Below are 27,904 nucleotides of genomic sequence, written 5' to 3'. Positions count from 1 at the left end.
TCTGTATACCGCCTACTGTTTCTTTTCTGCTTTGTATATGGAAATGCTTATTATTTTTTTTTTCTTTGTTAAGTTCAGAACGAAAATGGGTTGTTTTTATCTTTTAAATTTAAAGCTTCTACAACCATCACCAAATTAATCCTTTATATTTAATGCTTTGGAAAGGGTGAAGAGGACATCCAGGTGGTGTGTGTTGAAGACTCTCCAGGTTGCAGTGGTCTAGTTTTGTAAGGAAAATCCAGAAAAAGACCCTTCTAGATAGACGGTTCTCGGCTTCATCCTTTAGAGGCTGTGACATTCTTGTCTTGGTTGGTTTTTCTTTGGTAGCTAATTACTAGGGAATTTTTTACCTTTAGAAGGATTCAGATTAGGTGCCCTAGAACTTATTGGCATAGAGTCACAACCTAATAAATCAGTCAGTAAGCATTTATTAAGCACTTTCTTTGTGTCAGGGATGTAAGTACACAGGATAAAACAATCCTGTTTGCAAGGCTGCGTTATTGAGGGGGAGACAATAAGTACAAATGTAAATTTATGTGGTATAAATTGAGTACATACAAATACATACAGGGTAGTTGAAGAAATACTTGGTAATTTGAAAGGGAAAGCATTAGCTATTGGGTAAATGAGGAAAGGGTTCATTCAGAGGAAGGTACTTGAGCTGAGTCTTAAAGGAAGATGGCAGCTACACAAGATGAAGAGAAGGAAGAAAGAGCATTCCAGGCTTGTGGGACAGCCAATTAAAAGCACAGGAATGAGAGGTAGAGTGTCACAAGTGAGGAATAGAGAAACAGCCAGTTTGGCTGGATTGCATAGTATTGGAGGGGGAATGATGTTCAGTATGGCAGGAAAGATAGGTTGGGACTGGATTGTGAAGGGCTTTTTTTCTTCCTTCAATTTTTTTTTAACATTTTTATTTAAACATTGAGTTCTAAATTCTATTCCTTCCTCCCACCTCCCTGAGATGGTAAGCAATCAGACATAGGTTATACATGTGTAATTATGTAAAACATTTCCATATTAGTCATTTTGTACAAGAAGACTCAAATAAAAGAAAAAAAAGAAAGAAAGTGAAAAATGGAACGCTTCAATCTGTCGTCAAATCAATATCAGTTCTTTCTCTGGAGGCAGATAGTATGCTTCATCATTAGTCCTTTGGGATTATCTTGTATCACTGTATTGCTAAGAATAGCTAAGTCATTCACAGTTCTTCACTGAATAACATTGCTGTTACTGTGTACAACGTTCTCCTGGTTGTGTTCACTTCATTATGTGTCAGTTCATAGAACTCTTTCCCAGTTTTTGTGAAATCATCCTGCTTGTCATTTCTTATAGCACAATAATATTCCATTACAGTCATACCACAGCTTGTTTAGCCATTCCCCAATTGATGAGCATTCCTTTGATGTCCAATTCTTAGCTGCCACAAAAAGAGCTGCGGTATTTTTGTACAGATAGGTCCTTTTCCCTTTTTTGGGATGTCTTTTTTTTAATTAATTTATTTTGATTTATCAATAATCACTTCCATATGCTTTTAAGTTTAAAATTTTTCTCCCCTTCCTCCCCACCACCCTTCCCAAAACAGTGAGCAATCTGATATAGGCTATACATTTACATTCCTATTAAACATATTTTCACATTAGTGATATTGTAAGTAAAAAATTAAAACCAAAAGGAGGAACCACCAGAAAGAGGAAACAAAACTCAACAGAAGAGAAAAAAAAATAGCAATTCATCTTCCATAGTTCTTTCTTTGGATGTGGATAGCATTTTCCATCACAAGGCCTCTGGAGATGTCTTAGATCCTCGTATTGTCAGGAAAGGTTAAGTTTATCAATATTAGTCATCACACAACGTGGCTGTTATTGTGTACAACGTTCTCTTGGTTCTGCTCACTTCACTCAGCATCAGACCATACAAGTCTTTTCAGGTTTTTCTGAAGTCAGCCTGTTCATCATTTCTTATAGCACAATAGTATTTCATCACATTCATATATCACAACTTGTTCAGCCATTCCCCAATTGATGGGCATCCTCTCAATTTCCAATTCTTTGCCACCACAAAAAGAGCTTCTGTAAATATTTTTGTACATGTGTGTCCTTTTCCCATTTGTATGCTGTCTTTGGGATATAGCCCTAGAAGTGCTATTGCTGGGTCAAAGGGTATGCACATTTTGATAGCCCTTTGGGCATAGTTCCAAATTGCTCTCCAGAATCGTTGGATCATTTCACAACTCCACCAACAATGCATTAGTGTTCTAATTTTCCCATATCTTCTCCAACATTTATCACTTTCCTGTTTTGTCATGTTGGCCGATCTGATAGGTGTGATGTGGTACCTCAGAGTTGTTTTGATTTGCATTTCTCTTATCAGTAATGATTTAGAGCATTTTTTCATGTGACTATAGATGGCTTTAATTTCTTCATCTGAAAACTGCCTACTCATATCATTTGACCATTTATCAATTGGGGAATGGCTTGCATTCTTATAAATTTGACTTAATTCTCTATATATTTTAGAAATGCAGGCTTTATCGAGAGACTGGTTGTGAAAATTCTTTCCCAATTTTCTACCTTCCTTCTAATCTTAGTTGCATTGGCTTTGTTTGTTCTGGGATGTCTTTGGGATATAGACCTAGCTACTGCTAAATATTGCTGGATCAAAGGGTATGCACAGTTTTATAGCCCTTTAGGCATAGTTCCAAATTGCTTTCCAGAAGGGTTGGATCAGTTCACAACTCCACCAATAATGCATTAGTGTCCCAGTTTTCGCACATACCCTCCAACATCCAACATTTTCCTTTTTTGCATATTAGCCATTCTGATAGGTGTGAGGTGATACCCCAGAGTTGTTTTAATTTTTAGTTCTCTGATCAGTAGTGATTTAGAGCATTTTTTCCACATGAGTTTAGATAGCTTTGACTCCTCTGTCTAAAAACTGCCTGTTCATATCCTTTGACCATTTATCAATTGGGAAATGACTTGTATTTTTATAAATTTGACTCAATTCTCTGTATATTTGAGAAATGAGGCCTTTAACAGAGATACTTGTTGCAAAAATTTTTTGTGAAGGGCTTTAAAAAGCTAAACAGAGGCGTTTCTGTTTTATCTCAGAGGTGTAATAGGTAGCCATTGGTGTTTATTGAGTAGAGGAGTCATGTGGCCAGATCTGTGCTTAAGGAAAAGAATGTTGGCAGCAGATGGATGGTCTGAACTAGGGAGAAATGATGCAGGGAGACCAGGAAGAGGAGCTGGGGGCCTGAACTGTGGGAGTGGGGGGGGGGATCAGATAACAGTATGTGGGTAGTGATGTTCACTTTATCTCCAAACACACCAGCATTAGACTGGATTCTTTTCGATACATTAAAAATACTAAGTCAGGAATGACACCAAGAGTAAGAAAATTTCTTATCAGAACCAAAACAAACCATCATTATTTAGTGTGAATATTAAGTTTTCAGAAAGTAATTTTTAAAGCAGATAAATTTGAATTATATTTCTTTTCCGTCTCTGATTGGCCCTATTGATAGACATTCTAATGGCCCAAGAAATACCCAGGTACTCAAAAGAGAAGAAAAAGGTGTTCTGTGGACTATTGAGAATTGACTGTATTTGTTATCTAGCTCTCTCTTTTTTTTCTGTTCCTAGAAAAGACCAGACAGATGAGTATATATTGCTGCTTCTTTACAATTCAATCTAGAATAGTGGTTCTCAAGCTTTTTGGTCTCAGGACCCTTTTAAACTCTTAAAAATTGTTGAGAGGAAACCCTTTCCCCTCGCCCTCAACAGTTTTGTTTATGTGGATTAGATCCATTATTACCACATTAGATATTTAAATGGCCAGTTTTATTATGAAAATAGTTTTGACCTTGCAGAAAAGATCTTGGGGACCTATAGGGTTCCCTGGATCACAGTTTGAGAACCTTTGTTCTGGATTGTAATTATTCTCTCAACTGGAATGTGGAAGTATGCTTATAGTCTTCTCAGTCATTAAGAGGCCAACTATTTACTTCCAACTTTTGAAGAGGTAGCAGTGTTTTTATTTAGAGTTGCTCTTCTATCTGAGAACTCAATTGAAGGTATTAGTTTCCATGACGCCCTTGTTCTTTAGGCATCTAACAATAAGAATATGAAAAGGGAAAGGGTATATATTTTGTGACATTACTGCTTGGGAACCTTGGCCAGAGGTCGTGAATATTTTTGCAATAGAGAAAACCCTCTGGGGTTATTTATTATTACTGATATTAACTCTTTATTTGTGTATTTCTCATATCCTCTTATATTAAATCCTTTTCCTGCTGCCAAAGAGTTTCTCAAGACTTCACCTTTGACTTTCTTCTCCCTCACCATTCTCTCCCTTGGTGATCTTATCAGTACCTACAGAGTCATTCACTTCTAAAGACATTGCTAAAGACATTCACTTCTAAAGACATTCTAAGACATTGCTATGTCTTTAACCCTGACCTTTCCTCTGAGCTTCAGACTTTCATTCTTAACTGTTTGTTGAATAGCTTGACATGCATGTCCTACTGATACCTTAAACTCAACATATCCAAAATGGAACTCATCTCCACCAACTTTCCCCTCTTCCTGTCTGTGGTGATGATATCATTAACTTTGCAGTCACTGAGGTTCACAACCTTGAATTTGTCCCTGCTAACACGTCCACTTCTGCACCTTCCACACCCATATCACCAAATTTCATGAATTCTGCCTTCTAAATGGTTCTCTTCCTTTCTCTCCTTTCCTTTCTTATTTCTACTTCTACTCTAGTTTAGATTATCATTACTTCTCATTTGGACTATTTCATTAGCCCTATAACTGACTCCCTTGCCTTTCCTTCCTCTAATCTTTCCCTTATGTACAGCCAAATCAGTCATCCTAAACAAAACTATCATTGTGGTGATTTCATGTTTAAGTTTCTTCATGGCTTCCTCTTGCCAATCAATTTAAGCCCACACTCCTTAGCATGGGGTTCATTGATCTACCAACTCCTTTCATGCACTCTCTGCTATTACAGAACTGTATTGCTTTTCTTTGGCTTACTCTTTTGTCTCCTTCCCTTCTAGTTTCTCCTTGGGGAAATTCTACCCATCTTTCAAGACCCAGGTCAATTGCAATCACTTCCATTAAGCCATCCATAATCTCTACCCACTTGACTCCCCCCAAATTTAGGTGCCATCTATACATTTTCTCTGCCCACATAGTACATTATTTGTACCTCACTTGTGGCAACCATGGCATTCTACCTGTAACAGAGTTGTTTCTATGTCTTGTCTCCCATACTTATTATAAACTATTTTGGGTTAGGGGCTATATCTGCACTTTGTATCCCATACAATGTTTAACACATAGTAGATACTCTTTAAATGTTTTTTGAAATATATAGAATTGAAATGTTGATGTAATCAACTTTTTTTTGTTTTTAATTTTTCTAGACCTTATGCACACATCCTCTCGGTCCCTGTATCAGAGACTGCTTACTCTGGCCAGACACAGTACCAGACACTTCAGCAGTCCCAACCCTATGCTGTCTATCCTCAGGCAACCCAAACCTATGGACTACCTCCTTTTGGTAAGGCATATTATTTAAGTGATCCCTGGGAATATTGATGATGATCCTACAAACTTCCCTCCTAAAACATCAGGCTTGGCTAACGTCAGAAGAACATTGTCAGTTCTTTGCTGAGCAGCTACTCTGTTTTATCTGCATGCATGCTGGATGCCCAGTAATCAGCAGTGTGTGTGATGCACGAGACTTAAAACTGTACCTCAGAAATCCTGTTTGAGAGCCTTGTAAAGCTCATTTCTAAGTCATCAGCCAAAACTTGTGATTTTTTAGATCTGTGGAAGATAGGCAGGCTAAAATCCCTTAGTATTAGGTAAGATCCTTGAGGGATTAGATGTGTCTTTTGAAGTTATTTTGTACAGAATATAGCACCACCCACAATGAGGACTTAATAAATACTCTGTGAGGAGGTAAGTAATCAACTCTTTGCTGTTGGAACTAGGTTGAAGTCCTTGCCCCCTCTGTGAATATTGTACTATATTTGACATCATTTTCCTGCTTTGCTTCTGACTCTTATCAAATGTTTATTCTGCTTAAGTCAAAAGGTGTTCTTAATGGGGAAAAAAGCCAAAAACTTTCTGTAACGGTAATAATGCCAGTAACATTTGTGTGGATTTATTCTGTATTTAAGCAATGAAGCCATCTTTTACCAAAGGTTAATAGCAACTCAGGTTATATCTAGGTTCTTTTTTTCTTTTTGGCTAGGCAATGGGGTTAAGTGACTTGCCCCAGGGTCACACAGCTAGTAAGTGTTATGTGTCTGAGGCTGGATTTGAACTCAGATCCTTCTGAATGCAGGACTGGTGCTCTATCCACTGTGCCATCAAGCTGCCCTGATTCTTTTTTTTTTTTTTTTAATGAGGTTTCTGGAGTGTGCTAAATAAGATTTCCACCTGCCAACAATCAATATGATAAACTGTATTTTGCCGACTGTCTAGTATTCACCAGACATCAAGAATCTACACTAATGGTGGCTGCCTTTGGCTTCCACTCTTTGGATTTTTTTTTTTAAGGGCCACTGGCTTTTGTGTGGCAGTAGTAGAAAGCACAGTTTTTTTCAGCCTCAGACTCAATGTTACACCTTCATTGCAGCCGACTGAAGGAGCAACAAAGTGAGAGATATACCTAGTGATTGTGGCATTGTTTCCTAGGTCGGTGAAGGAGTTCGAGAGTTTTTCTTTTTTTTCAATCCCTCTCATTCCCTGCTTACACTGTCTGTTATCCAAGCCTATCAAGTTGTCAGCCCATTCCCTGAATCAGATGTTTTGTCATGTACTTAACCACCTGACCCTGCAACTATGTAAGTCCCAGCCCATCCAGACCTTCTCATCTTGTGTCTTTCTAGTCCATGTTCTCCCATTAACTCTCCATAGAACCTTTGTCCAGTGTACCGGGAGGCCTTCCAACATTCCCTGGGTTACCAGGGAAGCACTCATGCTGCCAGCTGTTACTCTTCACTCTCAATATGGTACCATATAGACACCTAAATATGAATATATTAACATTAATAGAGATTCGTTAATTTTGCTTTATTTTTAAAATTAGGAAATTTTGTGAAGTAGAGCTCTGAGTATCATTTTTAATGTTTTTGCCAGAAGCCTGTGTTTGTGTTGAGCATTTAAGAAAGCATTAAAACCACATTGATAACATCTCTTAAAATATTTTTTTTTATGATCCACTCATTATATTTATGAAAATTAAAAAGTAGAGAGAACCTCTGTTTGTATTGTCAAGGAAACCATCAGAACTCCCTTAATTTTGGTCAGATTGAATGGGGGGAGGGGGAACTTTTCAACAGTGAGGAAGACTGATATTTCATAATACGTTTCCTAAAACTAGCCTAGGGACTATCTAATATCATCCTATCATTATTCATCTGGTTTGACTTTAAGTAATGGGTGACTGACTGAGTTTAGGTTCGGGGTAGATTCTTGATGGGAACGTAATGTTTGGGAACTGGGACCATACTGTATAAGAGAAGACTTAGAAGGAACATGATGGCCACTGTCAAGTGTCTCGTGCACTGTTCTGTGGAAGGGGGCGCAGACTTGTCTCCAAACTCGGCAATGGGGCAAGTGATAATATAGGAAACTTAGATTTCTTGGGAAGGAAAACTCCCTGACGGTCACAGCTGCACCATGGTGGAAAGGGCTACTTCTGGAGGCAGTGGGGGCCCCTTACAGGACATTTTCATGCGGTGGCTGATGACCACTTTTCAGTTAGGTTGTAGATCCAGTTCTTGTTCAAGTCCTGCTTAGATTCCATGGTTTCTGAGCTCCCTTCCTGAGATTCTGTGATTTCCCAGTTGTGTGACCGTGGATGAGCAAGTGGCCCAATCTTGCTGAGCCTCTCTTTTCTCATCTGTAAATGGATGATAGTAAAACTTCTGCCTATCAGACAGAGCTATTGCAAGGGAAGACCTTTGTAAATCACAATGGTCTTCACAAGTATAAACTGCAGCTTGATTATTATGTAAATGTGCTCTGTCTCTGCTGCTTTTCTTATTGTTGTGGGACTTTTGTAGTAGTATTTATAGGAGAATTTGTGTGGGGATATTTATGTAATTTTAAAGATACCCCCTTTGCCTGTTCTTAAAAATGTGTACACTTCTAAGTAATACCTAACTTATTTTTGATTCATTTTCAAATTGGTCTCAATTCAGTCTCTCTTTGCTAGACATTCACAGGACTGTAAAAAATACTCTGCTTGTCTGAAACATGGATAATGGTCAGAGGTACTTGGAAATGCCCCTATTATTGACCACTACGAAGAGTAGTCATCTGTTTTCAGTGGTGGGTCTAAAATGGAGAAGCTTCTCTCATAGATAGAAGTGGTAATTAGGTGATCTCTTTTGAAGGAGATGAGAGGATGTCGTCTCCTCTGATATGTGGGAGCAGAAGATAAGGGACAGTACTTTTCAGTTTCATGTGAGGGATTTGTGAAGAAAGGGGGCTTGATATTTTTTCATGACCTTACTAGTTGCCTACCATCATTTTACTTTTTCTTAAAGTAATTTAATTGTTAATCAAATAATAGCTCACTCCAAGATCTTCTGGGTCAACAGAGACAAAGTGAAGTCACTTGCCCCATGTTTTTTAGCATTGAAGTACTCTTCAGCTATTAACTAAACTAATCTTCACTAAGGATCTATTTCAGTGATGTTAATTACATTTTGTGTGTTTTCCTGGTTTGGAGGTGGGGGGGAGATGGTGGTTAGGAAGGACCGCTGCTGCCTAAGAGCCCATTGGCTACCTATAACAAGCTTTGGTTTTCCAAGGAGCTTGCAGACGTTGATTTGAGGCTACCTGGGTTATTTCCCAATTTTTTAGCATGTTAGTAAGGAATGTACAAAATAAAGTTTTAGACAGTTAGAAGAAAGTTGCTGGGGACAGCATGGTGTTAGTGCATGGTGCATGGGACCATGAATTAGAACCTGGATTCCAATTCTGGCCCCTTCACTATGTAAGTCACTGTCCCATCTCTAGCCTTGGTTTCCTCATCTGTAAAATGAGGATATTGTTCTAGATGATTTTGAAGTTCTAACATTCTCTGATCTTTATATGAATATCTTCTTACAAATATTGCTGAGAAGTTGAGCCTTATTAAAAGAAAGCAATATGACAAGTATAAGAAGCAATGGGGGGCAGTTGGGTGACGCAGTGGATAGAGCACCAGCCTTGAAGTCAGGACGACCTGAGTTCAAATCTGGTTTCAGACACATGACACTTACTAACTGTGTGACCCTGGGCAAGTCACTTAACCCCGATGGCTTCACCAAAAAAAAAAAAAAGTAATGGAATGTCATAATAACCAAAGGGTACAGTGGGGCCAGAGAGAGGATTTGTAGTATCCCAGAAATACTTCAGAAAAAGCATTGCTTTGCGTTGTTATAGGGAAGCTCTTCTAATCCACCTTGGGGTGCTTTTCCTTAACCTTCCCAAATAAATCAACTCAGAGAATCATCAGAGAAGAATAGAATTTGACATCACTTGCTGGTGTCTTCATGACTTGGACACAACAGTTACTGAGCCTTCATTGTTTTCCTCATTGAAATTCCATGGCTTCATTTACTTCTTAAAGTTGTATCAAACAAATCTGACAACAAGCTTTCCAAAGTAGCAGTGAGGTGTCTGGCCAACTGAATGGATGCCAAGGTTAAGTAAAACCTTCTGACTCAGAGAATTAAGTTTATTCCATTGTTAGTAAATCCTGTTTGGTTTAGGGGTATGTAGACTAAATTAATGCTGAAGTTTAAGGGAAGAGAAGAGAATAAGCATTGTGCCTGCTATGTGCCAGGCACGGTTTTAAGTACTTTGCAAGTATCTCATTTGATTCTCACAACAGCCCCTTGAGATGAGTGCTGTTATTAATCCCATTTTACACATGGGTAAACTGAGGCAGACAGCAGTTAAGTGACTTGCCCAGCTAGTAAAACACAGCTAGTAAGTGTCTAAGAGTCTCAGTGCTCTATCCACTGTGCCATCTTGCTGCCTCACTAGTATGGCCTTGACATTGATTACATGTTTTTATTCACAAACCTGCTCTGAACTACATCTTGGAATACTAATGACTTTTCAGGCAAACTCAACCATCCAAAAAAATTTATTTTAGGAAAGAAGCATCCAGACCTGTGAGCACTAGAAAGAGTAGTTGCAAAGTCCATGCCCAGCAGCTAATTGGAGAACCAGTGATGACCCCTAACAGCTCTTTTACCCTTTTTGAAAGAAACAGTTCTTGATCTGGTTTCTTAGACCACTGATTACTACAGTATTTCAAATGATCTGTGGTTTTATCTGTTAGCATTCCCCAGTTTGACCCAAAGCATAGTGCCTCCAGGCCTTGGGAGGTGATCTTCCATGGGTTTCTGTGACCATAACTGATAACCCTCTTTGGGGTGAGAACCCTTTGGAAACTCTCTGGGTTGAGCCATTCCTGAGGCCACAAAGATACAGTCATTGCTACCCCAGTACTCAAAGCCTTTCCAGCTTGGTAGGAGCTTATGCTCCGCTGACCCAGTCTTTGAGACTCCAGGGTTACCTGCATGTCTTATTGAGGCTTCGGAGGATTACGCTGGGGAGTGGGGCTGCTGGCCACATTAAGAAGTAATAGCTGTTGCAAGTGAAAAGATGAAAGGAGCAGATACACAAATGTAAAACGCACAAGACTGGAGCTGTGGAGTGGAAGGGCAGGCATATCTACACATGTAGCAACCCCTGAGACTATTGCTTTATTACAGGGCAGTCATTGTTTGTGCTGGGTATGCTGGAAGGGGCTTAATTCTGTTCAAGGTACTTTTTCAGAAGGCACAGGGATGTATATGATATATTTTAGAATGATCTCCACACCCGAGGGTAAAAGATAGGTTGTTAAATTTGCTCAAAGGGGTAAGTGATTTTAATAGAAACTTGACACTTATGTGGATCCCCTTGGGCAGTGACCAGTAAATGAGGTATCCTTGGTAACTGAGATTGAAACATTCTGCACAATGAAGTCCAAAATAATTAGGGCCTAACAGCCTCTCTGGACCATGGAACTAGGTGCCATCTTGGCCTTCACTTCCTCTTTGAACACTAGTGAATTTCCCCAGAGAGTTGAAATGAGCCTATGTAGCTTTAAGGCTGTTGGCTTCAGCAAGATAATATCTTGTCTGTGTTCTTTGTTGCGGAATTCTGATACTGTGTACCTGTATTTGTTAGTTGAATATAATTAACTTTAGGAGGATCAAAACAATTTTCTCTTAACAAGCAGCTTTAATTCTGTTCTATGACATAGACCAACTGGCTGACGTTTTCAGGCAACAAACCTGCCTTTGGTCCTGGTATCTTATTTGTAATTGGTCCAATTTATCTGATCCAGGTGCATTGTGGCCAGGTATGAAACCTGAAAGTGGTTTAATTCAGACTCCAGCTCCAAGTCAACACAGTGTTCTTACCTGCACTACAGGGCTAACCACAGGCCAGCCAAGCCCAGCACATTACTCTTATCCCATTCAAGGTAAAGAGGCATGGTTTTGTTGTTTTTGTTTTGTTTTGTTTTTTACGTCTACATATTTCTCCAGATGGTTGGGGAAGCTCTACGTCCCTAAGCAGAAAGGGTGCAATGTGAATTTGTGCATGCTCTTACTGTTTGGTGAGCCAAGGCAGACCCCAGGGCCTACCTATCCAAATAGCACTGTAGCTGAGCTCTTGGAATGTCAGTTGTATCATGCATCCTGCTTTTGGGCTTGTGAGCTGCCACAGTAGAGCTAAAAGCATGCTAGTGTGCATGTCAGTGCGTAGAAAGACAAAAAACAGGGTCTTAGCAGTGCTGCAAGCTAGTGTGTAGAGTGGACTTTGTGATCTGGAACTTGGTGAGGTTGTTGGTGTGAAAGGTTTCCCTGGGGAGACAGGAGGTGTGGAATGTTTTGTGGTTTATAACCAGGATTGGGCTGGTATATATTTTAACAACTGTCTCCCTAGGGTGGGGGTGGGGGGGATGGGGATGTTGTATGCACAACAAACTTTAAGTTCAATCTGCATTATTAACATTCCCTGATTTGTAGTATTTGCCAGTTTCTGAAATGTAAATGCTCTAATTGAAAATTTAACAGAGGCTCTTGCCAGCCAGGGTGAGCTGGTTCTGGCACACTGTTTATAATCACTACCATCATACTCGTCCCACTCATTGCTTTGTGCCCACATTCCAGTGAGAGGATAGTTGCAGCCCGGTATAGCAGGAGAACATGGTACATTAGGTCCCAGCTCAGCCATTCACTATCTTTGTGTTTCTGACAAACATCCTTAACCTCCCTTGGCCTTGGTGATGTCACGTGTAAAGTGAAGGAGTTGTATTGGATGAAGACTAGGTGAATTCCAGGCACCAGGATTTGCGTGAGAATGTCATCAGAGGGCCTGGTGGTTTCAGGACAGGTTTACCACAGACTCTCAACAGATCACTCTCCTCCAGGTTGCTCCTCCGTGTTCATGTTTTATCATCTTCAGGACTAAAGGAAGTCCGCTGCAACACTTGGCCTTGGCCTTGTAGGAGGGGCACAGGTCAGCTCAGGCTTTGACTTGGCTCCCTTGGCTTGAGGGGAGAAGGAAGAGTGGCCAGGAAATTAGAGAAGGCTAATCGAGAGCCCCTTGGAGGAGAGGATCTTTCCCGAGGTCCTCTATTTAATAGTACTTTGAGGATGCTGATTGGTGCTGAACAGTGAGTTAAGAACCTACTATGCCTTCTTCTCTCACCCACTTAATGTTTATTTTTATTTTGCAACCTGAAAAATTCATGTAGCTCTTAAATTAGGGAGCTAGCTCCTAGATCTAAAACAAATATGTTGAGCCCCAGTACAATGAAACTTTTTGCTCTGATGCCGAAGAAATTTTATCCGTTTTATGCTTCATTTCTTCACTACCCTGGTTTATCTTAATAATATCTTAAAGAAAAAAAAATGAAAAGAAAGGATAAAAAAACTCCATCAGATTTATTAAGGCAGAAGACAAAGGAAATAAAAAGGATTGTAAAATTAGTAGCAGACCATGGGATATGACAAAGACCATCTGTCATTTGAGGATTAACTTAACTAAGTTAGAAGGGGTTCATCGTCATATTGGCTACAGGGTGATTAATTGTGGTTTTTGGCCACATCTCTGACAGTTAACCCAAGTGGTTAGATGGATAGTGATCTCCACTGGGGAAGAAGTACCCCCTTCCAAAGAAATAACACATCGCTGAAGTAAGGAGAGGCATATGTTGGTGATGAATTGTTCTCTTTACGATTGGAAGATTTTAAGTTGAGAGATTGAACAGAATATTAATTTGGCCTTTTCCAGTTTTGTACAAAATACACTTCATTTCTAACATCCCTAGTTTGCCCCGAATTAGCAGGAATTGAATTAGTCCTGTGCAGCAGAACTTACCAGTTACATCAGGCTGGTGCTCTGATTCATCCTCTGCACAGCCACTGAAGTGATTCATTGCTCGTGCACGCACACACACACACACGCACACACACCTTGTTCTCCAGTAGTTGACTACTGCTGCTTGGTCTTCTTCTCTGTTTGCCTTTTAAAGCCCACCCTAGTCTGGTCCCACCCTTTTTCTCCAGTCCGATCGTGTTATGCATTTTTCCTCATCTTATACCCTGGTCTACTTGCTGCCCTTCACATACAACACTCTGTCTTCTGTCTTAGTCGCCTTTGCACAGGCTGTCTGTTCCCAAGGTTTAGAATGCCCTCCCTCCTCACTGTCACCTCTTGACATCTTTGATTTCCTTCAAAACTCAACTCAGTCACCAACGTTCAGCCACATGAGACCTTTCCTGATCTCATTCCTCTCTCCAGCTACCCAAACCTTCCCTCCAAAAATGCCATGTACTTATTTTGCATATACTAGTCGTCTCCCCTAGTGGGATAATAAGTTTCTTGAAGAAGGGGACTGTTTCCTTTTTGTCATTGCATCTCCAGCACCCTAGTACAGTGTCTGACACAGAGTATGTGATTACTACATGCTTGTTGATTGATTCTGTTTTGGGGCCCCTTTGAGTCTTTGCATTCCTGCTTTGCCAGAGGGAATTGGCATCTATCTCTCTGAACCCCATACATCGAAGACTGTTGCTTCTTGCTCCTGAAGTTAACCCTTGGGGTATAGTAACTTTTCCTGTCCTTAGGGATGCCCTGAACATTCCACTCAGCTTTTCCCTCTACTCCTTTGTTGTATGTTCTTATAACCGAGGGAGTCCCCTGGCCAAGCCATTTGTAGGAAATGAGTGATTCAACTGTCTTTTCTGTCGTCTGGTGTGACCAAGCATTCCGGGGATTTCTTTTTTCACTGAGGAATCACTTCTTTCACTGGGATAAGACTCAGGATTTTATGGAATGTGGTTGTTGATTAAACCTAAGTTGTTGTCTCTGTCCAGTGAAATCAGCTAGTCGGGAATTGTTGCCTGTTACCGTGGGGACTCCCACTTGGAGAAATAAGGTGTCCCTCACTTCTCCAAAGTTCCACTCATCTCTGTATAGCCAGCACTGGAGAGTGTTCTGTTACGGTCATGACTCCCCATTTAGAATTCCTCCCATTCTTAACCCACCACCTCTTTAATTTTCAGGATGGCTAGCAGAATATTTTGGGAAAACATGGCTGCTTAGTGGTGACGTTGAGAGTATGGAATGTAGTTATTGAGGTTAAATTTTTTTTCATGTATTTGTTTGATTGCTGATGTTGCTCATATCCCAGCTCTGCCAAGAGGCTCAGGTAATTTCACTTCCACTCTCTGCACTTCAGTTTCCTAATCTAGAAAATTAAAAATAAGCTTCTGTGTTCCTTTTTCATAACTCACGAGATCCAAGGATCATTGACCCAGAGCTGGGAGGAATTTTATACATTATCTCATTGAAACCCTTTGTTCTGCAGATGAGATGAAATGACTTGCCCAGTAAATAACAGAATCTAGATTCAAATCCATATCCTCTGATCCCAGCATTAGTGCCCCTTCCACAATACTGTTTGTCCCTTTCAATTCCAAAATTCCATTATTCTGTGCGTAGAAGAGTCATTGAATAGCACTCACTTCCTAGCAGGCACCTGTATTTTGTAAGACAGAAGTCATCTCCGCCGTGTTGTAGCCAGAAACTCTTTTTTTTTTTTCCTTTCTGGTGAGGCAGTCAGGGTTAAGTGGCTTGCCTAGGGTCATCCAGCTAGTAAGTGTCAAATGTCTGAGACTGGATTTGAACTCAGGTCCTTCTGACTTCAAGGCAGGAGCTCTATCCACTGTGCCACCTAGCTGCCCCCAGAAACTCTTTCTAACCTACAAGGCAGTCTCATTAATAAGCTGAATACCTGGCCTAATCTCCACTTAGCTTATCAGTTAACTGTGGAACAGAAATAAAAAACATGAGTGCCTGTCAAGATACATGGAGTTTTCCTGTGTCCTTTCTATTCCCCAGGTTGAGTTCACTGGCCTGTAAATCACGGAGTAGATGAGGATAGGCAGGCCAGGGGAGTGGCCCTTCCTTGCTTGATTCCCTTTTGTGTTCTTGCTTCCCCATTCTCATGCAGCCAGGAAGCAGAAAAGCTCTAATTAGGCCCTTAATAGGGATCATCTTGGTTGAGATGCTATAGTCAAGGCACAAGGAGACATGAAGCCACTTTGAAGGAAGGTATTAGATGGTTTGTTTCCATTTATAAGGAAAAGAAAAGCCATACTAATTTAAGAGGTATATGGTTGGACCCACAGCCGTATAGTATGTCCATGCAGAATTTTGGCCTGTAGTGGGTCCCAGTAACCAAAGCAGGGAAGCACAACTGAGAGCATTTGGATGAAGATCACTGCAGGGAGAAACAAGCTCTTTGTCATGGCACTGTGCTGCAGATAGCCTGGATAGAAGGAAGAAATAGAGGCGGTATTAAGCAGGCGTCCCAAACCAGGAGACCATATCCTGTGAGGAGAGGTTGGAAGAACTGAGAAAGTTTAGTCTGTAGAAGAGAGGATTTGAGGTGGGGGGACGGTGATAGTATGGTGGGGGGGGGAGATTACACTTGTTTTTCTTGACTCTGAGAGAAGATCTAGAAGCAAAAGGTAAAGTTGTAGAGAGGCAGATCGGATTTTAATGTAAGGAAAAACTTCCTAGCGTTTACAGTTACCTATAGAGGACCTGAGTTCAAATTTAGCCTCAGACACTTACTAGGTGTGAGACCCTGGGAAAGTCACATAACCTTTTTGCCTCAATTTCTTCATCTGTAAAATGAGCTGGAGAAGGAAATGGCACACCACTTCAGTATCTTTGCCAAGAAAACCCCAAATGGAATCACAGAGAGTTGGAATTGACTAAACAGCAACAAAAAACAAAAATAGAATGGTGCTGCCTCTGAAGGTTCCTCCTTCCTAAATACATTCAGGCATGTTTTTAAAAAATAAAATAAAATGAGGGTGTTGGACTGGATGGTCTCTAAGGTCCTGGGCTACTTCTTTATCTTATATATAGGTTATTTAGGTGATTAAGGTCTTTTGTGTCAGTAAAGGTCTCATGGGCAGCTAGGTGGCTCAGTGAATAATGTGTCAGGAAGACTCATCTCCCTAAGTTCAAATCTACCCTCAGGCACTAGCTGTGTGACCCTGGGCAAGTCACTTAAACCTGTTTGCCTCAGTTTCCTCATCTGTAAAATGACCTGGAGAGGAAATGGCAAATTCCAGTGTCTTTTTGAAGAAAACCCCCAAAAGGTTCACAGAGTCAGATACAACTGAAAAAACAACTAAACAAAAAATGTCAGCGAAAGGGTTCTGGGAGCTGATGGTTATCAGGTCTAGACCCCCTAGTCCTCAGCACTGTGAGAAGCTCATGATGAGAGTGACTTCATTATGTGACCTTTAGCAAGTCACATTCTTTGTGCCTCATTTTCTTAGTAAACTGTGGGTGTTACTATCCAATCTTACTAACATGTCTTACTGTATAATCTTGTTCACATTCAGTTCACTTAAACATTCAGGTAATCTTGTTGCCTTCTTTGTAGGACGCCTGAGGGATAGAATTGGACGTTTATCATTCTTCCTTTTGAATGACTGAGGTTTTTGTCACCTCTTCATCTGCCCTGTTGTTTTTTGAAATTTTTCTTTAGGCTTGATACTTCTGCATTGTTCCATGGCTTATCAAAAAGTGGGCCTCAACTACTTTAATTTTCTTGGTGATGAAGCTTTTTGGTGTGTGTAACATGTCTGAGCTGGGACCTATTGTGATGCTTTTATGAAAAAGAGGGAGAATAGGTAGAAGTTAGCATCTCTAAGGTCCTGGAGTCATAACCTGGGAAGCACCGTGAAGGTAAACTCTAGCCTTTTTTTGACATTTACCCATAGAGCTGTGCTGAGATCTCTGGAGACCCTTTAGTTAATTCCCAAGCCAAAGGACTTTGTGGGGTTTGATTCATGCAGTAGTGTGGACAGTGAAGAGAACTTCCTGGCATATGTCAGCATGCCTCAGCAACTTGTAGACCATCCCTCTTGGGACCAGAAAAGTCATCCTTTTTGCATTTCTCTGGGTTTATTGGCAAGTTCCTTCACACCAGGTCAGGGTAGGTGTTGCCTTCTTTCGAGCTCTCACTCCAGAGTCATGCTTGGTGAGAATAAAACATTTAGCCCACCTCAGATCTGCCCCATTGCACTCCAGCCATTTTGCCTCCATGCCTCCCCTCTCCTGTCCTGGGCTAGGAACAGTAAACAAATTAGCAGTACTATTCCTGGGTCAGTCCATTGTCCAGTGACTCCATTCACCAGTCCTGTGACTAAAGAGACCAAAACACCCCTCCTCCATCACAACTCCCCCATTTGTGTTTTCTTCTGTTGGAATGTAAGCTCCTTGTGGACAGGGACTGACTTGGTTTTCATACTGTATTCTCCTGTTGTTATCTGTATTATATTCCTCGCTTATCACTTTGCCCAGCCCATAGTAAGCACCAATTAAATGGCTTTTCATTCATTTATTCATTTCTTTTATTGTTTGTTAAACTAAATAGATTCCAATAATCAAGGTTAAGCTGTTATTTCAAGTTATTCCAACCGAGATTTGTCAAGGGCCTATTACATACAGGAAGATATTGTGTCGTAGAAGGACAATGTCCTATCCACAGTGATTATTTCACTCTGGGATTTGGGGACTGTGGAACCAAACAGCTCTTACACGTGGATTTATCACAGAGATTTTTCTGAGTTTCTTTTGGCTTCCCTCAGCAGGTCGTATTACAGGTAATCATTCTCCCTCAGCCAGAGATGATGGGCTGAAGTGATTGGGTTACATGTGTGTTTAACTTGTGCCATTGTTTCCATGAATATACATTGTGTGTGCTGCCATGGAGCTTGAGTTTTAAGTAGTGAGCTTCCTGAGCCAGGGACAGGTTAGGGGTCTTCTGTTTATAATCAGAAGTCTGGTCTGGTTTGGGGAGCAGAGTACAGAAACAAAGCTTACCTGCCTTTGATCCTGATAGTGTTGAACCTACTGCAGCCTTCTTTTGCCAAAGTGTGTAGCCTGCTCCCTGTTGCCCTACACACTTAATGCATTGCAGCCTCTTCTGGCCTTTCAAAGCTGCATAATCATATGCTAATATCTTTTGACACTCTGAATCTTGCAGCTTCAAGTACCAATGCCAGCCTGATCTCCTCTTCATCCACAATTGCCAATATTCCAGCATCAGCAGTTGCCAGCATCTCAAACCAGGTAATTGGTTATCTCCATTCCTATTCACTAATCCAGGGTACCTTTCTTCTCCACTCGTTCTTTCCTTTCTGCCTTCGGATTTATACTTATTCCCACTCCCAGCCCCAAATCTTGGAGACACCCTCCCCCTGCCCCCCACCCAAATACCTGTAGTTGTGTAGCTATGGAGAGCGTCCCTAATTGTCAACAGCTCCAAGGCCCTGCTGTCCCCTCCTTGCTCATCCACCCTCACAGAGCTGCCTCCTTTATATCTCCTTCCTTTACAGCCAGACTTAGCATGTTGCTCTGTAGTCACCATTGCTACTACCCAAACCTGCCTTAATCCCCACCAGTCTACTGAGATTATTCTCTCAGAAGTTAACAGTGATCTCAGTCCTTACTCTTCTTGCCTTCTCTGCAGCATTTGATGCTATTGACCCCGTCCATCCAGTGCTGCCTAGTCTGTCTTGAAATGCCTCTCTCGATGTATATGACCTATTCCACCCTTGTTCTTTTCCTGCCTTTTTGAATGTACCTTTTTCCTATTACTGGTTCCTCATCCCCTTCTTAGACTCTTAATCTTAGAGCTTCAGTTCTTAGACCCCTGCACTCCTGTGTTCTTGTAGATACCAGGTCTTTGGGATTCAAAGGCAAATATGAAACGGTGCTCTCAGGGAGCTTCTGTTCTGTCAAGGAAGACAACATGTACATATATAATTACATGTAGAATGGATGCAAAATAAAGCAGGCCTTAGCAGTGGAAGAAGGAGATCAGGAAAGGTTTTATCTACCTTTGCAACTACAACTCTGTCTTCTGTATAGAAGACACCCGTCCCCTTTCCCCATATCTCTAGCCTTTACCTCTCTCCCAGCCTCTAGTCCCACATTTTTACCAGTTAGTCAGTAAACATTTATTAAGCTCCTTCTCTGTGCTAGCCTTGTGTTAAGGACTGAGGATACAGAGAAAGATCACAGACAGCCCCTGCTCCCCAGATCTCACAGTCTAATGGGGGATGCACCATGTAAACAGCTATGAACAGACACACTCCCTGAAGGAACAGTTGGAGATAATGAACAGAGGGAAGGCACTAGCATTAAGGGGATCAGAAAAGGCTTCCTGTAGAAGGTAGCATTTCAGCTGAGATGTAAAGAAAGTCGGGAGGCAGAGGTGAGGAGGAAAATGCATTCCAGCCAGTGAAAACACCTGCCCAGAGTAAAGAAACGGCCAGGGGACCAGGGTTGTCTTCACTGTAATGACCTGCCAGCACTTCAAATCAGTGTCTCCTAAACCAACCGCCGTATCTCTCTCTTGCCCTATTATTCTCTGACTTGCCCGTGTCCCAAACAAGTTCTCCTTGACTCCTCTCAGATCTGTGCCTAAGACCTATTCATCTACAAGTCTTCTCAGTGGTCGCTCAGCAGTGCTTTTGTGCTCTTCGTGTCCTCTTCCACTTCTGATGCCTCTACCTGACCCTGATTGAATTGAGTACCTGCAGCATGTCGTACATAATGAGGAGATTTCTGGGCCAGAATTTAGAAAGACATTGGTGCAGATGCCCCCCTCAGGCTTGTGCTAGTTGTGGGACCCTAAGCAAGTCGCTGAACCCCTCTGGGCCTCAGTGTCTTCATCTATTCTCTGTCCCTCTCCTGATCATTCCTACACATACCAGTTAGGTGAATCTTCTGAAAGTGCTGCTTTCATTGTATCTCTCCCTTAATGCCTACAGAATCAGGCCCAGACCCCTCAAGCATTAAAGGCCTCCCACAGGCCAGCCGCCAGCCAACTCTCCCAGCCCCTTCTGGGCCCTGGCCTTATCTGCTCACTTTCCAGAAGGGAGTCAAGTGAGCATTCCTCTTCAGTTTCTGGGTCTACACATTTGCTGGTGGTCCTGCCCCACATCCTCCTCTCTGTACATCCCACCTTCCTCATCTCTCAGGGCCCAGTTCAAGGTTGTTTCCTGTCTGAAGCCTTCCTAGATCATTCCAACCTACCGTGATATTTTCCCTTCTATGCAACGTTCTGATGGCCCTTACTGTTTATGTATTGCCATGTCTTACTCACTTTCTTCTCTGTATGATCCAATCTGGAGGGGATAAGGGGGCGCTTGTGTCTTATATGTGACTGTACCCCTGCCCCACATCCCTTGCCCAGTGCTTTGTTGTTAATAGTTCAGTAAATGTTTGCTCTCTTGTCTGTTAGCCACATAACTGTTTATTTGACACTGACAGAAGTGTCTATGGAATTGTAGAAAACACCTAGGGTGAGTATTCCCACAGTAACTGGCGTTATTAAAGCTACATTTCACATACTACTTAAACACACGGTTCCTCTGGAGGATATCATTTTAAAATGGAGGTCCTGAAGTAAATGTTGTCTGTCCCTTCCTAATTCCCTTTTCTGGTCTCCAGGACTATCCTACATACACCATCCTTGGCCAGAGTCAGTACCAGGCATGCTACCCCAGCTCCAGCTTTGGGGTCACAGGCCAAAGCAACAGTGACACTGAGAGCTCCACGTTAGCAGCATCCACGTACCAGACCGAGAAGCCCACTGTCATGGTGCCTGCCCCAGCAGTACAGAGACTTTCCTCTGGTGAGTAAGCCTTGTCACTCTGAACATGTCACTTGAGGTCACTCCTTTTAACAGGTATTGCCTAATAATTGTGGGGACCTTTTATTTATCCAGTGCTAAGTCAATGTCATAGGTTGATTTTCTTCCTTGGATGAGGTACATTGGAGTGTCATCTTTCTCCTTTGTGAGTCAGTGATCCAGGAGGACCAGATGAATGTAAGCCCCAACTGTTTTGGATCCTTTGCAAACAAGTGCTCTAGGACTGGAAGGGACCTTAGATATCATTTTGCCAACTCTCTGATTTTACAGATTCAGAAACTGAGGCCCATAGACAACCAAGCAATAAGTGACAAAGACAGGATTTGAACCCAAAGCCTTTGACCCCAAACTCAACACCGTTTCCACAGTGCCATGCTGCCTTCCATACTAACCAGTTAGTATTCTCATATTGTCAGCATGTCAAACCACATAAACTGGGCTGAGTGGCAAGGGTACCAGAGGTGTGAAACAGGTTCACAGGCTACACAGAGCATGGTATGAAAAACCTTGTGAGGTGGTGCCAGGCATCCAGGGAGCAGTACAGATAACAAATGCTGCTGGAAAGGAGAAAAGAGAGGGCTCTGTGCCCCGCTAAGGAAAGGGTGGGACTTAAATAAGCAGACTTTCAGGGGCAGGAGTGGGTAGAGCATTGGGGTGAGGCAGAAATGATGCCAGGGCATAGCAAGAAGTCTGTGAATAGGCCCATTTGGGTTTGTAATGGGGAGTAGGGGGGTGTAGATGGAAGCCAGATTGTCAAGGATCTTGGATGCCAAACATAGGATTTAAGATGTTCTTCTGCAGGCAGAAGTCATGACTGGAAGAATTTGAGCAAGAATAGTATGATGTGCGAAATGGTGATCACACCTAATAATCAAATCCTAATCATTTCGCTAAAGCCTATTTATCACAGAATCATACATATGGTAGCATCAGATTTCTATCTCCTTTAGTGAATATATTATTAAAACTATATATCTGTTTGATTGTACATGTATAACCTATATCTGATTGCTTGCCTTTTTGAGGAGGAAAGGGAGGGAGAGAGGGAGAAAAAAATTTGGAGTTTAAAATCTTATAAAAGTGAATGTTGAAAACTATCTTTACATGTAAATGGAAAAAATAAAATTCTGTTAAGTGAAAGAAGAAAAAAAATTTAGATAAAATGGGGGGGGAACCTATATGTTTATGCAGTTGAAGGAAACAGTGACCAAATAAACATGCATTTATAGCTATTTGCACATAAAAATAATGTTTTCCATACAATAAGTCCTTAACAGCTTCTTAGGGATTCTTTTGATATACTTTTATTTCTTCTGTTCCTTCATTGCTATCTTTGTTGTATAGATGGAGATAGATTTTTTTCATAATCTTAGTGTATCTCCTGTTCTGGTTGTTTTCTTGCCTTCACATTGCTTCAGACAAATCTTTAAATTCCTCATATCCTCTTATTTTCATTTCATTAACATACAATAATTTTTTCAGTCATTCGCCATCTGTTGGACATATAGGTTGTTGCCAGTTTTCTGCAATTACAGACAATGCTTCTAGTTATATTTTTGACTTGACCATAAGATTTTCCCCCTTAGATGGCATGCTACTTGAGGGAAAAACCTGTCTTGCTTTTGTATGTCCCCCAGCACTTAGTACTTGCTAAATGCTATTCACTCCTTCAGTGAATGTCTCTCTAGTTAAACTGAATTCATTATGACACTCTGAGTGTGTGCTCCAGTACAGAGAGTGTTGGGTCCTAAGGTTTGGGGTGGGGTTTGGTTTCTTACTTTGAACTGCTAGGTGGTCTTCCAGAGCATTCTGCCAACTTGCAGCTCTGTTTGACATGTGGAAATGTTCCTTTTTCTCAACACTCCCCCCAGCACTGATTGGGGTCACTTCGAGTCACTTTTGCTAGTGTGATGGTCATGCAGTGGCACCCCTAGCTTGTTTTAATTTCCATTTCTCTGAAGATAGTGAGGTGTCATACCCATCTTAGAGTCACCTTTCCTGGCACCTATCTTGGCCTCTTAGGGACAGACTCTCCCAACTCTGTTGCTGACACCTTTGAGTTCAGGTTGCTGCATGTCTCTGTTTCTGTTGTAGGAGACCCTTCTTCCAGCCCGTCTCTGTCCCGGGGTACGCCAAGTAAGGACCCCGAAGAGCAGTCTAGGAAAAATACGCCTGCCAAGAACCGGGGCAAGAGGAGAGCTGATGCCACACCTGCCCCGGACAGTGAGCTGGAAGTGTGTAAACCTCCTGCTCTGTGCCTCCTCTGTAGTGTTCTTCACTGCTCACTGTCATCACCCGGACAGTGAGCTGAGAGAGAGAGTGTGCGTGTGTGTGACTCTTCTGCGTGTGTTTGAGTACTTAATCGGGCTAAGCAGAGCCTGGAGATCAGGGGATAACTCGAGTCCAAATCACAGTTCAATATTAAATGCTGGGTGGGAAATTAGGAGGCTTAAGTAGCACTGGTAGAGCTCATAGAGTGATGAAATATAGTAGAGAAGAGAAAACAAATTAATACATAAGGATATAAGAGAGATGCAGAGCTGAGTGCCGTATGAATTCTGCTAGGAAGGAAAGTACTGGCTAGAGAAGAGCATTAGGGAAGGCTTCGTGCAGGAGGTGACATTTAAGTTGAGTTTCAGAGATGCCCATGTGCCTTCTTAGGGAAGAAGCAAAGTCTTACCTGAATCCAAAATGGATTTTCCAAACAGAGCTTGTTGCATTTTTATCTTTGACCATCTGACAAATGAGCCCAGAGCCAATAACTGACATAAACTGTCCAGTTGTGGGCAGTGGAGTGTCTGTGGAGTGATCACTGGATTATAAAACTGGAGGGGATCAGAGGCTGCTTTGTGGTGCTTATCCACACCCTCTCCTGTGGAGAGTTTTAGCCAGAATGAGTGGATCAGGTTGTCTTGAGCCTGTATCTTTGGGGCTACTGTTTGTTAATATGGTTTTCATTTGCCTATTCCATGGCGATAAATGTTCTAGAATTTTCTAGAAATACAGTGATGGTGGTAAGCTCTGAAACATCAGATGTAGAGGCTCTCCTCTCCTGACTTGGTTCCTGCAGAATTTGGTTCCATCAATAAGAGAAGCGTGTATGACACTTCAGGGAGGGTGCCAAATGATGGAGTACAAAGGCTGCTAGCCAAGGATTCACAGGACCATGACATCCTAGAGTGAGAGCCCATCAAGTCCAACCCCATCATTTTATTTTTTTTATTTTTAGGCAATTGGGGTTAAGTGACTTGCCCAGGGTCACATGGCTAGTGAGTGTCAAGTGTTTGGTCTGAGGCTAGATTTGAACTCAGGTCCTCCTGACTTCAGGGCCGGTGCTCTATCCACTGTGCCACCTAGCTGCCTCAAACCTGTCATTTTACAGAGGAGAGAACTGAAGCCCTGAGAGGTTCTGTGACTTGCCTAGGGTCCCACAGTCTTCTTGACTCCCAAGTCCTGAATTCTCTCCGCTGCACCATGTTGCCTCTCATCAAGAGTTCCAATTGTCAGTAGATGATTCTCAAGGGGCGCTTTTTGGTCTAAAATTCTAGATGTCCCCAAATTGTAACCTTATGTGTTTGCTCTTATCTTTCCTGATTTCTTTGCCCAGCGGGTCTTTCTCTGGGACTTGGATGAAACCATCATCATCTTCCATTCTCTTCTCACAGGATCCTATGCCCAGAAGTATGGAAAGGTAAGTGTAATCCATTCTTTCTTAGCACTATTCCCTCCCGAAAAAGAAGAAATTCAGCTAAGAAAGGGCTGGTCCATAGCTTAGATTTTTTTTTTCCATTGGAGCATCCTTACAGTTCAGATTTACTTTGCATCTTACTGTGCTCAGTGCTTTAAGCTGAGAACTATGGAGCATTTCCTCTTACTCTCTTTCTCCTTCACCCACTGTTTCCTGTTACTTTTTAAGTAATCTTGGGTCAGGAAGGGAACGGGATGAACAGCACTGATGGTGAAGATAGAAACACAAGACTGGAGTTAAAATCATGTCTCAGAATGTTCTGTGGAGGGAGTGCCGACCTCCAGACTGGATGGGACGGGAAGTCAAGGATGAAAGCCAGGTGCCATAGTTCTGGATTTCAGAGATCACTAGGCCCAGGCTGCAGATACTGTTTAGTCAAATAACTGCCAAGCAGTTACATGTGCCGGGGAAATGGAACTCCCAGAAATTTAGTGTAGAAATCCCTCTATAGAGAATAATTTAGTTTCCATTCATCTATTCCGAATGCCTTGACTAAGCAGTATGATTAGTGGAAATATGCTTCTTTTAGATCTGCATAGTGCTTTACATAGATTATCTCATTTGGTTTTCACAACTCTGTGTCTAAAGCTGGTTGTTTTTATGCCCATTTTACATCTGAGGAAACTGAGGCTGGAAAAGGTTAAATGACTTGCCCGTCATGAAGCATATTTCGAACCCAGGCCTTCTAAACTCCAGGTCCTGTGCACTATTTACGGTGCTGCTTCTACTTCACTGGGAGTCAGGATGATACCTCTCTGAGTTGTAGTTTGCTCAGTAGTTTGCCACAATATGCAAATAATTGTAATTGCTCTACCTACCTCACAGCCTTGTTAAGAGAGTTAAATCACGTGAAATGATGTCTCAAGGTGTTTTACAAACTGAAAAGTGTTATATGGATGTGAGTTCTTATGACCATAGCCTAAAGATAGCTAATATTGTGAGTAAAATTTAACAAAAAGGTAGACCGTGGCATGTTTCTCCAAGCAAGATAGCATTTTTTCCACAGGACATAAAACCTGAGAGTAAGATGAGTCAATAGCTGCTTCCCTTTCCAGCCGAAGACCCTGAGCAAAAGGAGAGTTCACTTTTTAGAGGTTTTGGGGAGCATAGAACAAAGAACAGAGCAGGGTGGGTGACATCATGGGGTTGAGGACAACACATTGGTTACGGAACTGAGGTGTGAGGAACAATATGATTAGTTGGAAATGAGGTGATAGCAACAGCCCCCTGCTTCCCTCCTGTAACTAGGAAATATTCATAGTTTGAGTCCACCTGTAAGATGGTGGCCCAGACTTCTTTGGATAGAAAACCAGATGTCCTTGAAGGATAACTTGGTGGTGTAAAGATATTAGGCCTAACTCCCTTGTGGCAAGCCACATCCCCAAAGGCTAGCAGAATTCCTTGAGGCAAGAATAGAACAGTGATTGGCAAAAGAACTAAACTTAACCCATTATAGGCCATTTGAATTCTGAACTAAGTTCAGAGGCAAAGAACCATGACTTAAGCAGTTACAGGACAAAATCAATTGACCATAAATAGAATCAATAAGAAAATGATAGGGGCAGCTAGGTGGTGCAGTGGATAGAGCACCAGCGCTGGAGTCAGAAGGACCTGAGTTGAAATCCGGTCTCAGAGCAGACACTTGACACTTACTAGCCATGTGACTCTAGGCAAGTCACTTAATCCTAGTTGCCTCACAAACAAAAATACCCAAAAAACAACAGTAGCAACAAAAAGAAAATGGTATTGGGTCAATTTTGATCTTCTCCCTAACTTTATTAGAGCTGTAATTAGCCATTTTGCTCCTGCCACAGTGACAAAATCAAAAGTATTGGTAAGAGACCTTGGACCTAGGAACCCAAGGTTCCATTGTAGGGGAGACCCTTCCCTTGAGAGTGGAGATAGACCTTATGTTACTAGAAGGCCCTTGTTTGTTGGAGAGAAAGTAGGGGTGATCCTGGCCAGGTTGGACTCACCTGGAATGGTTAATTATTCTTGCTGATTAAGTTTAATAACTTGTTTCAGTCTGATAAAGGAATGCAGATATTGTTGGCAACCTCTAAAATTTAATGCCCTGGGAAGAGCCCCATCATCCCAACTCCAGTTACATCTCTACTGTAATTCTATAATTAGATCAGATTTTTTAAATTAAATATTACTTTTTTAAAAATTAAATTTAAAATATTAATTAAAAAATTAAATGGTGTGCTTACAGTAGTGCCTTATTGTCTAATATTATTTAAGAAAGAAGAGTGCCATATCAATAAGTCTTCCATGCAACTGAAATTAACCCTTTTGAAGACAAAAAATGTTTCTCCTTTTAACTAGTTTTCATTGAAACCTTTAAAAGAGTTATTATATACCTACTTCCTTAAATAGTGTGCTGACATTACCACTTTAATCTTTCAGAAGGTCTGTGATTTCATCCCTATAACTATTCTTCCACTGCCACAAATCGTATCCTCTTCACTCCTCAGTTTTTATGAGTTGATATGGCCAAAAACTTCATCACTTGGTGGCTGACCAGACTCAGCAAGGCTGAGCCTCTTGGTAAGAGACAGGTGGTCCATTGTTCAGCCCATACCTGAAGACTTTTCAGCTGCCAGAGCTTGTACTCCACTAGCCAAGCCTGCAAGTCCTTAGATTCTGTCCCACTCCACAAATGTGCTAGAGGACTAGAACTGTCCACTGTTCCCGAGTCAGCAATACTTCCAAATGATGACCTTGCCTCAAATCTATAAGACCAGAAAAGGGTGAAGAGTTCCAGTTCTCTAAAGATTTATTAACTAGCAGGAACCTGTTAATAACAGGTTTCAT

The 27,904-nt window shown here is 41.5% G+C and overlaps 1 protein-coding gene across 6 annotated transcripts in view; it reads left to right on the top strand.

The window, feature by feature from the left end:
* The window catches only part of EYA3 (EYA transcriptional coactivator and phosphatase 3), a 121,950-nt gene that overhangs the window by 74,350 nt on the left and 19,696 nt on the right, over positions 1 to 27,904 (top strand). For 5 of the 6 annotated variants that reach the window (XR_003569296.1, XM_027864451.1, XM_027864454.1 and 2 more), the window contains 6 exons: positions 5,438 to 5,574; positions 11,425 to 11,562; positions 18,664 to 18,749; positions 21,138 to 21,321; positions 23,434 to 23,573; positions 24,947 to 25,030. Coding sequence is in view for 5 of the 6 variants with exons in the window: in XM_027864451.1 (XP_027720252.1) it covers positions 5,438 to 5,574; positions 11,425 to 11,562; positions 18,664 to 18,749; positions 21,138 to 21,321; positions 23,434 to 23,573; positions 24,947 to 25,030 (769 nt within the window). In the remaining variant the exon portion in view is untranslated. The remainder of the gene's footprint in view (positions 1 to 5,437; positions 5,575 to 11,424; positions 11,563 to 18,663; positions 18,750 to 21,137; positions 21,322 to 23,433; positions 23,574 to 24,946; positions 25,031 to 27,904) is intronic. The other variant, XM_027864456.1, reaches the window with a different exon arrangement.

Source organism: Vombatus ursinus, unplaced genomic scaffold (genome assembly GCF_900497805.2).
Source record: "Vombatus ursinus unplaced genomic scaffold, bare-nosed wombat genome assembly UNPS02014775.1, whole genome shotgun sequence".
Taxonomy (NCBI): Eukaryota; Metazoa; Chordata; class Mammalia; order Diprotodontia; family Vombatidae; genus Vombatus; species Vombatus ursinus.
This window is presented reverse-complemented; position numbering and strand designations above follow the sequence as displayed.